Source organism: Rutilus rutilus, assembly GCF_951802725.1.
Source record: "Rutilus rutilus genome assembly, chromosome: 14".
Classification (NCBI taxonomy): domain Eukaryota; kingdom Metazoa; phylum Chordata; class Actinopteri; order Cypriniformes; family Leuciscidae; genus Rutilus; species Rutilus rutilus.
The window spans coordinates 22,752,205-22,766,148 of NC_140219.1; the positions used below are offsets into that span (position 1 = coordinate 22,752,205).

The following is a 13,944-nucleotide window of genomic DNA, read 5'->3' on the forward strand; positions in this document are numbered from 1 at the left end:
TGGTGCACACTAGCTTATAGATAACAGTAAGGCTAACATATTCAAAGCCAAAAAACTTTAAATAGGGCACTCTTTGAGGGAAGAGCCATTTGGGTGGCCAAAACCATTGTGGACGTTTTATTGAGTGCACTTATTCAATCTCACATTCAATCCCACTACTGGAAATGTGTTCTAGAAATAAATGTGATATTGATATGAGGGCAGGCATAGATTCAGAGGCATAAGGTACTGTAAGTATTACACACAACAATGCAACAATAATAAAACAATGCATTGACATTTACTTTTGATACTTAAGTACTTTTAAAAACAAGTACTTCTGTACTTTTACTTAAGTAAAACTTGGTCTTTACAACTTTTACTTGTAACGGAGTAATATTTGACCAGTAGTATCTGTACTTTCACTCAAGTAAGGCAGTTGTGTACTTTGTCCACCTCTGATTATTACTTCACAGTACTTAAATGCGTAGTTACACTGTAACACAGACACCGTAAAATAAAGTGTAGCAGTGTTTTGCAATACATGAACACAATAAGTACATTGAACCTAAAAAAAAAAATTAAAAAAAATGTATGAAGTACATAATAGTTAAACACAACTAACAAAGTGTGACCAGGACAAAAAAAATTAAATAATGGTTTGCCTGAAAAGTGTGTCTGTGCTATAAATGTGTCTAAAATAAATACCAATTGGATTAATACTTTGTTATATAATGTAACTACATTCACACATAGTGTGGCTTAAGTGTTCAAATATTTTTTGGACTGCTCAATTGTATTGTGGGCTAAAGTATGTATCATATATGACACTATTTACAATAAATAATGAAGCAATGTATGCAACAAAGATTCATTTTCAACATATTTTCTGTTGCGTGTTTAATGTGTCTTACCGTCAGACAGTAGTAGTATATGAGGACCAGGCTGACACACATGGAAATGTTTGCAACAAACGACAGAGGAGCCAAGTACTTGAGATTGCGGATAAACACCAACACGATGATAAAGGGAAGGAAGAAGAGCATGTAGAGGCGAGAGTCGTAGCTGGGGACGGTCAATCCGGTCTCGTTGTTGTGACAGTTCACTCTTGTCGCATTGGCAGTCTCAACCACCTACAATGGAAAGATTCCTTTATGGCAATAACAATATGACACTGAAAGAATTTTTCATTTGTAGGTCCAAAATGAAAGAAAGGAAGAACATCTTTTTGTTGGGGAGAAGCAAACCCAGGTGGTTTATCCAAATGACGTGAAAGGCAATGCTGCCCTCTTGTGGTGAAAACAAAATCACTCAGCATTTTTTTTTGAAGCATTTACATATTATACGCTTTTGTCCAAAGAGACAATGCATTTAGGGCAAATATTTGTAGAAGTTTATACATTCTACGCAAAAAACCTTTATTCAAAATGTCTGTATTTAAAGATCTCTCACCTGTTTGACATTGTCACTGAGGAACACAAAGTACACGCAGCAGAAGCCCAGCTGGGTTATGTTGAGGAATATATTTACCACACGCCTGAAAGCCGAAAAACAAAGCAAATCATTATGATCAGGTACAGGTCTAACTATTTTTTGTCATTTTTAGTAATCTAAATGTCACATGTTTATTTAGACAAGCTGCCCAGTGAGCACACTATACTACTGTTTACATTTTACATTTACATTTATTCATTTAGCTGACGCTTTTATCCAAAGCGACTTACAATTGCTATATATGTCAGAGGTCGCACGCCTCTGGAGCAACTAGGGGTTAAGTGTCTTGCTCAGGGACACATTGGTGTCTCACAGTGGATTCGAACCCGGGTCTCTCACACCAAAGGCATGTGTCTTATCCATTGCGCCACACCTCCCCACTGTTCAAATGTTTTTATTTTTTTATTTTTTATTTAACAGACTCCAACCATTTGAACAGTAGTTTAAGATTACCATATAGGCTATCATGTGCAAGATGTGAAACAGTGACGCTGCACATAAAACAGGTGCTGAAAGAGTCACAAGTGACAAGTGGTCAAAGATTATGTTGAGAACAGCACAAACTGCACGTCAACTTTAACAGACTACTGAATTAAAACAGAAAACTGCCTTGTAAGCACTGAAACAAAGCCGTTCGGTTACCTTCCCCACACAGAGTGTCTGCTCAGCCATGGCACGTTCTCCATCCCATGCTCCACTGCATCTCCATAGGAAAGAAAGGGCTTGCCCATCCTAAACAGAATAAAAAAAGTGTGTCATTTAAGTCAATTGCATGACAGAAACACCAAAATGTAATTTAAATATGCTACTTAAAATGTTCCTGAACAAACACCAAAATGTAATTATTAAACCATGGATTAATTAATTAACTAATTTGGTCCATGAATTCAAGCGACATCCCTATATATGAGTGGTAGATTCGTGTTTAAAGGGACCGTTCACCCCAAAATGAAAACTCTGTCATATTTACTCACCCTGAAGTTTCTTTCTTCTTTTAAACACAGAGGAAGATATTTGGGAGAAGGTTGGTAACCAGAGAGTGACGGTAGCCTTCCATAGTAGAAAAAAATATATATATACTATGGAAGTCAATGGCTACCGTCAACTGTCAGGATTTTCATTTTTGGGTGACCTATCCCTTTAACACTGACTAAATGAAGCTTTGAAACTTTTATAAAAAACAAATATCTGGCCAGATACAAATGATAAAGCAAACAAAACAACTCAAATTCACCATGGCAGAATAACAAAAAGGTGTTGACCTGTCAAGAACATGAGGGGCAGTATATCTAAAATTATTCAAGCTATTAATTCTTACTTTACGCTTAGATGATGTGCACATTTCACAAGGAGGTTCATGCAATGTATAGCCACTATTCCCATGGCCAGAAGACTTAAAGGCCCCACCTGCAACATAAGAAGAGGCGGAGAACATCAACCCAATGATAAAGATTGTTTCATCCCGCTTTTTGAACATAAATGCACTAGACAAACTTAACTGGTTGAAAAATCAAAGCCACATGGCAAAATATTATTACAACTCTGTTCTTTTAATCTATTTTAAAATGTAATTTATTCCTGTGATGGCAAAGCTGTATTTTCAGCATCATTAACGTCACATGATCCTTCAGAAATCATTCTGATATTCTGATTTGGTGCTCAAGAAACATTTCTTATTATTATCAGTGTTGAACACAAAATGTACACTCTTTTGTTTCTGCATATTTACAACACTTTGTAACATTTTACTGGTCAGGTTTGTGCATCCCCACTATGCAGTCTAGAGAACAATCTGGGAGGAAGGGTTTTGTATGATAAGGAATAGTAATGTTGTGGTGCAACTACATAAAGTATCCCTAAAAATACAACTGACAAAAAGGTCAAAGCGTGATATTCGTCTGGCAGGAGGCATTCTTCAGGGATGTGTCATCTTTGATTAAGTGGAAACACTGTCAGACTGCGTCTTGTTGTCCCTGTGTCCTCAGCTGATGCTGAGAGAGGTTTCAGTGCTCTTCAGAGGCTGTAAACACAGCTCCTAAACTTAGTTTGTGCTATGGAGGTGAAAGAGGCACTAAATTACGCAGATTGTTGAGGGTGTGCTATTGTTCTTTTTTTAAGTCATGATTGACTGGTGCATAAAATTAAATAGAAAAAAATATATATTAAAAAATAAATAAAATTGACATATTACTCTTCAAAAGTTGTTGACAAGTAAAACATTGATAATACTAAGAAATGTTTCTTGTGCATCAAATCAGCATATTAGAATGATTTCTGATGGATCATGTGACACTGAAGACTGGAGTAATGACGCTGAAAATTCAGCTTTGACATCACAGGACTAAATTACATTTTAAAATATATTAAAATAGAAAACTATGGAAGCTTGTTTCCGCCACAAAATAAAACATTTTAAAAGATAATTGCGACTTTTTATCTCACAATTGCGAGTTCACACGCAATTCTGACTTTTTATCTCGCAATTCTGACTTTTTATCTCGCAATTCTGACTTTATAACACACAATTGCGACTTTATTTCACGCAATTCTGACTTTATATCTCGCAATTCTGAGAAATAAAGTCAAAATTGCGAGATATAAAGTCAGAATTGCGTGAAATAAAGTCGCAATTGCATGTTATAAAGTCAGAATTGCGAGATAAAAAGTCAGAATTGCGTGTTATAAAGTCAGAATTGCGTGAAATAAAGTCGCAATTGCGTGTTATAAAGTCGCAATTGCGTGTTATAAAGTCAGAATTGCGAGATATAAAGTCAGAATTGCGTGAAATAAAGTCGCAATTGCGTGTTATAAAGTCAGAATTGCGAGATATAAAGTCAGAATTGCGTGAAATAAAGTCGCAATTGCGTGCAATCGTGCAATTCTGACTTTATATCTCCCAATTGCGACTTTATTTCTCAGAATTGCGACTTTATATCTCGCAATTGTGACTATTTCTCAGAATTGCGACTTTATATCACGCAATTGCGACTTTATATCGTGCAATTGCGACTTTATTTCTCAGAATTGCTACTTTATTTCTCACAATTCTGACTTCATATCTTGCAATTGTGAGAAAAAAAGTCACAATTCTGACTTGATATATCGCAATTGTGAGAAAAAAAGTCAGAATTGTGAGATAAAAAGTCGCAATTATTATTATTTATTTATTATTCATTGGCGGAAACAAGCTTCCATAGAAAACAGTCATGATAGCACATTAATACATTAAATAACACTAAATTGTAATAATTGTAAAAAAAAAAAGTACAATAATTGTAATTGTAAATATTGTAATAGTAAATATTGTAATAATATTTCACAATGTTACTGTTTTACTGTATTTTTTAACAAAGAGCATATAAAAACATCAGAAATCTTACTCTCACAATTTTTTTGAATGGTAGTGTACATCGAGATAGGAAAACAAAAATCTTGAAACCAGAATATGAATGATTAAAGTATTAAAAATGTAAAAATGTAAAATAAATGTAATAAATCTAGTATTTTGTTTCCTTAAACTCTGTAAAAAGCCAGCATTTTTATTTTTTATTATTTTCATGCCAGTGACACTATAGTTTCTTAGAAGTCGCACTGATCACCAATATTTACCATGGATTTGCTGAGTAGTAACACTAACTGTAACCATGGTATTTTGTCAGAAATGTGGTATATTCATATTAAATGTAAATATATTAAAATAGTAATGTATAATGTATTAAATGTATTAGAGGAGTGATGAATATATATGGCATTTTTATTTTTTGCATTTATATTTATACTAAATGTGCTTAGGTTTCTGTTTCTCATTTCAAATACTATAGTTTATAAAACAATATAGTTATTTTTTGCTACACCCTATACGAACATATGACCAGATCTCAGTCAGTGGGAACAAAATTACAACCCACAAAAATTGCTGTTCTCTAACCAGAAGGCAGTACACACAAGAACAAACACGGTTTGTGTTGCCTGTTCAAAAACCAAAAGGTGTGGTGGTTCTTAACATACACTCATAACAAGATAAACCAGAACACAAGACCAGAACAGTTAAAAATAAAACCGCAACATCATAATGCATTAATCTCCTAATTAAATTTTCTGTCCTACCACGAGTCCTGCATTCTTGACAGCCAGAGGCAATCCGAGCAGTCCCGTCCCAATATTTCCTTTTAGTAAATGAATTATGGTCTGAAAAAAACTGAACAAAATAAAACAATTAAAATAGGTCAATGAACATAAAAGTTTTAATAGGCGAAGATCACAGTGCTTACGAGGATCCTGTCCTTCCTCCGATCCGTTCATATTCTGTCTGCCGTGGGGAACCAGGTGAGCGGACGGGCTCATCTTCAGTGGGGCTCTCATTTCTTCCAGAAAAATCTGGGCCTAGGACCAACACACAGATATAGCTTTCATATAATATTAAACATTAAATAGAAAAAAAAAAAACACATACACCACTGTTCAAAAGTTTGGCATTGGCAAGATTTTTTTATCTTTTTGAAAGAAGTCTCTTATGACTGCCTATTTATTTGATCAAAAACACAGTAAAAGCAGTAATAATTTGTGAAATATTATGACCATTTTCGGTTTTAATACATATTGAAATGCAATTTATTCCTGTGATGGCAAAGCTGTATTTTCAGCATCATTACTCCAGTCTTCAGTGTCACATGATCCTTCAGAAAACATTCTAATATGCTGATTTGACATTTCTTATTATCGTCAATGTTGAAAGCAGATGTGCAGCTTAATCTTTTTGTGGAAACTGCGATACACTGTTTTTGAGGAGTCTTTAATGAATAGAAAAGCTAAAAAAAAATAGCATTTATTCGAATTAAAAACCTTTTGTAACATTATAAATGTCTTTACTGTCACTTTTGATCAATTAAATGCATCCTTACAAAATTAAACTATTCATTCTTTACAAAAACAGTAGTGTGTCTGTTCATTCATTTATAACATCATCTTTCACTAAGCTTAGCCAAAAAAAACAACAACAGTCACAAACAGTGTTCCATATTGCAAAGGAAATTGGTTTACCATTTTGATAGTTGATATCAGAGGCCATGTTTGCTTTGGTAGGGTGTAATTTGCCACTGATAGCTTCACTGATCAAAAGCTTCCCTGCGGAGACGCTGCATCTACAGGCGCTGTGATCGCAGACAAATGAACAGTTAATAGCCCTCCTAGAACACACGCATGACGCACACAGTGCCCTTTCTGTGTCATCTCTTGGGGCTGAAAACAATACGAGGATTTTAAACATGCAAAATGACTATGCAATCAGCATTAGTCATATCTGACACTTTAATGTAGCGGTGAGAATTTCACACAGCAGCTCAAATGAACTACTGCATCATTCGCAGCCACAATCTATATTATTATGAGAAAATGATGAGGAAAGAATTATTAATGTGTTGTCTAATTGTCAGATATCAAAATGATTCAACCCTCCATTGCAAATCGGGTTCATTGGCAAAATGTGCAGACTTTCAGCTGTTTGCAATGAACCAATCAAACAAAAGTAATTGAAATGGCTCAGCACAACAAATGTGTTTTGGTGCATTGTTTTCCCAAATTCATCTGAAAATGCTACTTTTAATGTCTTCTCCAGTTTTGAAATTATTCAGCCCCTTCATTTCAAGCATCTTTAGTACTTACTAGAACACCCTTTTGCTGTTACGAGTCACGACCTGCAGCAAACGAGATGTATAATCAGACGCCAGCTTCTGGCAGCGTTTCTGAGGAATCTTAGCCCATTCATCAAGAGCAATGGCCTCCAGTTCAGTAATATTCTTGGGTTTGCGCGCTGCAACTGCCTTCTTTAAATCTCACCAGAGATCTTCTATGGGGTTCATGTCAGGTGACTGTGATGTCACGTGCAGAATCTTCCAGGACTTCTTCTGCAACCAAGCCTTGGTGGAATGTGAGGTATGCTTGGGATCATTGTCCTGTTGGAAGGTCCAATGACGCCCAAGCTTCAGCTTCCTCACTGACGGCATGATGTTTTCTCCTAGGATTTCCTGATACTTCAATGAATCCATCTTGCCTTCCACACGCTGCAGGTTTCCAGTGCCAGAGGATGCAAAGCAGCCCCAGAGCATCACCGAGCCACTGCCATGCTTAACTGTAGACAGTGTTCTTATCAGCATATGCTTCATTCTTCTTCCTCCAGACATACCTCTGATCTATAGGGCTGAAAAGTTTCAGTTTTGTTTCATCGCTCCACAGAACAGAATCCCAAAAATGTCGGTGGCTTATTTATATGATTTTGGGCAAACTGGAGCAGACTTTTCTTTTTCCTTTGGGTCAGTAGTTGGAAACCGCATGCGTTTAGTACGTGCTTTACTGTGCAAGCTGAAACCTCAGTGTCTGTTGCCACCAAGTCTCGCTGTTGATAGCTTCCTTTTTCTGTCCAGATAGTGTAACCACTGTTCCTTTAACTTTGAACTTGCAAAGTATGCTTCCAGCGGTGTCTCTAGAAATATTTAGTGCCTTTGCTATTGTTTTGTATCCTGTTCCTTGTTTATGAAGGGCGATGATATCTTCTCTTAACTTTTTGGACCAATCATTTGACTTTTGCCATATTTCTAACATGCAGTCAAACGTGACACTCAACAAACCTAGTGAGTTCAGATATTTTGTGTGTTCTAGCTCAAGCACACCTGGTGCAACTAATGAAGCCCTTGATTAGTTGCATCAGGTGTGCTTGAGACAACACCTGTTTAGCAGATTTGCTCTTTTATGAGGGATTCTATTCAGGGGGTTGAATAATTTTGAGACTGCAGAAGACATTAAAAGTTTCATTTTCAGGTACCACTTGAAACATTTGTTGTGTTGAGCTATGTCAATTACTTTTGTTTGATTTGTTCATTGCAAACAGCTGAAAGTCTGTAAATGTAGCAAATAAACCTGATTTGCAATGGGGGTTGAATAATTTTGGTTACAACTGTAGCACATAAAAGTGCTCTCTCTCCATTTTAAATAGGCTCTATATATTTTTCTTCTTCTCCCTCTCTATATAGAGCCTACTTAAATATCTTGACACCATCAAAAGACCATGTAATGAAGATATTAATATCATGAGTGTGAAATACACCAGTTGTTTATGTCAGAAAGATGTCACAACTATTTGAAACGGTTCCAAGCCACATATGTGGAAATATTTTAGACAATTCAGCAAACTCATTCAGTCACCGAGTAAAACCTGTAACTGAAATGATGAAACTCTTTTGCTACAGTTGACAGAGCATGAATACCACACATGTGATAATGCAAACCAGCTCTGTTCAGTGCTAACATACTTCTGAAGTCCATGTTTGACTTTGGAGTGGCCATGCTTTGCCTTAATTAAACACAGTTCCCATTGACTCCCCTGTCTCGGTATGTAAAAGTCAAATCAATATAAAAACAGATCAATGGAAAACTAAAAGACTTTAATGGCCATGAATTTCACTTGTTATTGAAGTAAATTTAATAGACAGGTTACATAAAGAAGATGCTCTAAATGCAAGTCTTAAAGGGACACTTCACCCATTTGCATTAAGCTTTGTATTGTTAGAAACCCAGTCATATATTATAATAAACGTGGATTTTTCGTTCATTTTTCCCTGAGATGGGAGAAATAAGGATTTAAGTGTTTTACTTCCTGCTTATTATGACGTAAAAATCATCATTTTGCGTCATAATAAGCAGGAAGTCACATTTCATTGAAAAGTGTAGAGACTACAAACACTAGCTCCTCATTATTCCAGGGGGCGGGACCCGCTCACGCTACAGACCTATTACAGATCAGTGGGTGGGACTTCACTTTCTGAAACTGAAAGCAATATCCTCCATCTTGTTTGGAAGCTAAGCTAACAGGCACTGTGGAGCCAGCTGTGAAGATATGACAATAGCGGAGGGTAACGTTACTCAATATGATGTAGAAGAAGAGGAATCCGGAAGTCTGCTGCTCGAATCGGGTGTTTGTGGCTACCTTTACAAGCCACATTATAGCGAAGAGCAGCCGAGGCGGAAGACCTGCCTGTCGCGGACGAGAAGCCCAGACTGGCTCGAGTTAGGGCGGACTGGTGGCGCCGGTGATCTCACTATGCAACTACGAACCGCTACGAACACAGAGATAGAGTCCGTCTGCGGCAAAGAATTTCTCCTAGACAAAATCTCTGAATCAGACGAGGACACGGACGTTTGTGTTGTGAACCATCCTAGTTTCGCACGGTCGCACCGCATCTGACTGAACATCCCGGTAACGTTACCATGCAATAATTCACCATTTCGAAAGAAATACAAATGAGGAGTAATTCATTAATGAGTTCGTCAAATAACTAACGTTAGACATTTTGTGTGAAATGAATTTCAAGCTCCGGTTGTAGGTAGCTAGCCTTATGGACGGATGAGTGATTCATATGCTGTTCTGGATTAGTGGGAGTGGCTTGCGCAGCTGTGCAATGTGGTGCATTGTGGGAGTTGTTGTCTTTCATACAAATGCGTCCTGAAGTTACTTTCTTTCTTTCCTCGGTCAAGAAGGCACCAAATTCAAAATTTATTTTACATTTCGACTACATATATGACCCACTTTCAATGAAGATCAATGTTCCCATGGGTGAAGTGTCCCTTTAATCAACAAAGTAAATCTAAGGGAACAACTTATAGCCACAGTTTTAGGATGTCAAAAGCAATACAAACATCAAGAAACCAAGTTCATCTTATTCTGTACTCCTGTAACAACTAACAGTCTAAAATTTCTGGATTTTTCTGTCAAAGACATTGACATAGACTTGCAAAGTTGTATTAGTAATTATGGTAATACTTTACACCGACGTCCCTCCCATTAGTAAAATGCATTAGCTAGCTACCATGAACTAAGAATGAGTAATATATTTTACAAAGCATTTATTAATCTTTGTCAATGTTAGTTAGTAAAATGTAATTGTTCATTGTTAGTTCACAATACATTACCTAATATTACAAACAAATCTTTTGAATATAAAAAAAATGTATTAGTAAACGTTATAATTAAAATTGACTAATATGAATAATAAAATGTTGTAGAAGTATTGTTAATTGTTAGTTCATGTTAACTAATGACACCTTATTGTAAAATGTTATATAACTAGGTCAATGTAGTATAGCATAACGGTAACACTTTACAATAAGGTTCATTAACATTAGTTAACTACCTTAGTTAACATTATCTAAGAATGAACAAGACTTCTACAGCATTTATTGATCTTATTTTATATTAATTTCAACATTTATTAATACATTATTAATGTATTTATAATGTATTTGGTTGTATTTGTTAATATTAGTTAATGCACTGTGAACTAACATGAACAAACAATGAACAGCTGTATTTACTAACTAACATTAACAAAGATTAATAAATACTGTAACAAATGTATTGCTCATTATTAGTTCATGTTAGTTAACATTAACTAAATGTCAACTAATGAACCTTATTGTAAAGTGTTACCAGTATAACAGTATTATATTCTACTAACTAGGAAATAGCACTAGGAAATACTAGGAAGCACTCAATCTTGAAGAGTATTTTCATTGAATGTCTCCCTTTAGAGCGTTCACGACCGTAATCTGTAGTAATAAAGTGTAATGCTTTCAAAAATAGCCAGTAATGTCCTGAAGTTCCCGACAGCCTTCAGCTATCAATGATGTCAACAACTGAAGGTCTTGTCTCCTGTTAATGCTAATGTATAGCTAACATTACATACATGAGATGACAGACTTGGACTTACCGTAAGCACAGCTGAATGATATACTATATGAAGCTCATACAGTCCACATCTGAACCCGGATATGCTATCAGCACAGACGCGAACAGATGAGCAGACATGATCTGATCCGAATCTGCTGTCCGAATTGTGATGCTATCCGCTGAGATCTGATTCTGCTGCGACGCGACGCAACGCGCGCGTCCTCCCACTGATGCTGCTGTCACATGACCATCAACACGTGTCAGTCAGCTGATTTCACTTCTGCCTTTACAGTCCATGGTACATACAGAGCAAACCAACAAACATGACTAATGTTTCTGTTTTGAAAATTAAACAGTTTGACTCTTAAATTGTAGCCACATCCCATGTTGCGCCTTTGGTAAAATTAAAACGAACATAAATTATGTTGAAACAATCACATTCGGTATAATCAGCGTTATTTTTTTGTATTTATTATTTATTTTCTTATTTTATTTATTTGTTTGCTTGCTTGTTTTATTATTATTATTATTATTATTATTATTATCCCTGCAGAGGGAGCGTCGAGCATGAGGGATCATGTAAAATTATTGTATGTTTTTAAAACGTTTGCACATTGTATGAAAAGTAACTCGTTGCCTCGTGACCGTAACACAAACGTGATATCTATTATAGAAGAGTCTCTCGCAACATGCGCACTTTGAGTGGATATATGTACGTTTAGTTGGTGTTTCAAATGAACGCTTTTGGTCAAAAATATTAGTAATTTAGTGATAAGCCCTAAACTAAACAGCGCGTCATCATCTGTGCAGCCAGCAACAGTCCCAGCAAAAGCGAGAGTTTTGAGCTGGTAGAGAGACTATCGGATCAATCATGACGGTAATTTCACATTTAATCAGAAAATTGAACTCACATAGATCAGTTTATTTTGCTGCCAGATATCTGGATATCGTAAATCACTTTTATTTTTTAAGATAACTTCGCAGACACTTAGCTTTGTAGCTAGCTTGTGATCCTCTCTTAGAATTTAATCAAATATGTTTTCTTCTCTCACGGACAGACTCACGAGTTTTTTGTTGACATGACATGTGAGGGATGCTCTGGTGCAGTAACTCGAGTGCTTAAAAAACTGGGTAGGCATTTACATATTTCATATTTCAAACAGTCTCCTGCTGTAAGTCATTTTAACCGTGTGTATTAAGCTATTTAAACTAGATGTTTGTGAAAGTGAAACTACATTGGTTAAAAGCATCCTAAATGTAGCTTAATTTCCTTTTGTTTTCTTCTTTTTTTAATTAGATGTGCCTTTTCATGTGGGGACATTGTCCCTTTAAGTCTTTGTCATAGTTCATAGTTCAGTTGTGTTTTTTAGCAGATGTCAAGTTTGACATTGATCTCCCCAATAAGAAGGTCTTCATTGAGTCAGACAAAGACACAGATGTTCTTCTGGAAACACTGAAAAAGACTGGGAAAACGGTTACCTACATCGGTCCAAAATGAAATATTATACATTAAAAAAAAACTACAAGGTGAGAAGCAGCTCTGTCATTAATTGCAAAGTAATATTGATTGTTGTACTTTCTCATGATGGTGATTTTGCAACACAGAAATATTGCAGAAGAGATTGCCTAAAGTGGATGTGTGTTCAACTCTATTTTGATTCGTTGAACCATGTTTTAACAGGTCAGACTCATGCGGCTTTGAAGATTATAAAGTGGGACCGTTCATCACACATCAGATAAATCATCGCATATCTTCGGGACCACTGAAGGAAATCTGTTCAGCAGAGCATCATGAAGTGCAGATATAAGGAAGATTTTTTTTTTTTTGTCAATTATAATAATGTTGAAATCTAACCGTTTACAGTGTGGTTGTTTTCATGCTACACTTGTCTGCTTGGAATTAATGTAAGTCTCCAGATGATAATTCAAATAAAGATTCCTGTATTTACCTGGAGGAGAACAAAACTTTGTGAATGTTTGGTGTTTGTCTAAAACTAGGATAATTGAGAAGGAGATTCCCCCTTCTATGTAAAGCGCTTTGAGAAATGTAACAAATTATTATTCATTATTTTACTTTTATAGTTCTTATTAATATTTTGAATTAGTTTAGAATTGTATACCTTAAAACAGGCAACGTGCACCAAAGGATACATATTCTTTAGTCTCTTGTAGGAGGCACGAGAAATAATTTTTCATCCAGCGCTGTTGTCAATAGTTGAGTCTGTTTGGTGTATGTGGGTCACATGACTTGGTTCAAATTTTCTGTGCTCAGTTTTGTCAGTTTGACCTAAAGCCAACATAGTGCTGGACATTCTGACTTTGTATAAAGTAGGCATATAATCTGACTTAAAAAAACAATATATCTGCTAATATTAATTGTGAACATTGTCGTAAGATGTTGAAATAGAAAATTAAGTCATATGTCGACCGTGTTTTGAAAAGTATGCATCCCTTGAGATACGTTGCCAGATTAACAAACACACCTGAAAAGTCCAACTTAAGTCTTTATGGTTACTTAGAAAATGATCATCCAAAAGTTCACACAAAAGTTGTATAATAAATCACATTATATGATTGATTAAGGATGGAGCTAATGCCTGCAGGACAGTGGACCTCAAGGGCTAGAGTTTCCCACAACTGAGGTTGAAGATGAAACTGTTCAGCAGTGAACAAATATTTAAAAAATGTATATGGACACTTAGACATGTCATACATGCAGCATATTACTTTTTTTTTTTGCATCAAACAAATCA

The 13,944-nt window shown here is 35.8% G+C and overlaps 2 protein-coding genes across 3 annotated transcripts in view; one reads left to right on the forward strand and one right to left on the reverse strand.

Moving 5' to 3' along the window:
- Positions 1 to 11,453, reverse strand: part of slc36a1 (solute carrier family 36 member 1) — a 45,831-nt gene extending 34,378 nt beyond the window's left edge. The window contains exons 1-8 of one of the 2 annotated variants that reach the window (XM_084430333.1): positions 11,232 to 11,453; positions 6,514 to 6,623; positions 5,745 to 5,856; positions 5,581 to 5,671; positions 2,792 to 2,880; positions 2,116 to 2,205; positions 1,432 to 1,516; positions 894 to 1,112 (exon numbers count right to left, since the gene is read on the reverse strand). In XM_084430333.1, coding sequence (XP_084286459.1) covers positions 894 to 1,112; positions 1,432 to 1,516; positions 2,116 to 2,205; positions 2,792 to 2,880; positions 5,581 to 5,671; positions 5,745 to 5,856; positions 6,514 to 6,541 — 714 coding nt within the window. In that variant the 5' untranslated portion in view covers positions 6,542 to 6,623; positions 11,232 to 11,453. Of the gene's footprint in view, positions 1 to 893; positions 1,113 to 1,431; positions 1,517 to 2,115; positions 2,206 to 2,791; positions 2,881 to 5,580; positions 5,672 to 5,744; positions 5,857 to 6,513; positions 6,625 to 11,231 lie in introns of both variants that reach the window. The other variant, XM_084430334.1, reaches the window with a different exon arrangement.
- Positions 11,454 to 11,955: 502 nt separating this feature from the next.
- Positions 11,956 to 13,156, forward strand: atox1 (antioxidant 1 copper chaperone). Its single transcript, XM_084430236.1, has 4 exons — positions 11,956 to 12,068; positions 12,250 to 12,322; positions 12,565 to 12,718; positions 12,873 to 13,156. Exons 1-3 carry the CDS (start codon positions 12,063 to 12,065, stop codon positions 12,687 to 12,689), a joined length of 204 nt encoding a protein of 67 aa, XP_084286362.1. The 5' UTR covers positions 11,956 to 12,062; the 3' UTR covers positions 12,690 to 12,718; positions 12,873 to 13,156.
- Positions 13,157 to 13,944: the final 788 nt, after the last annotated feature.

What these genes read in the sequence shown, in the direction of transcription:
- atox1 (XM_084430236.1), top strand. An exon ending in TCGAGTGCTTAAAAAACTGG is followed by an intron (nt 12,323 to 12,564) that starts GTAGGCATTTAC and finishes GTTTTTTAGCAG; the next exon opens with ATGTCAAGTTTGACATTGAT.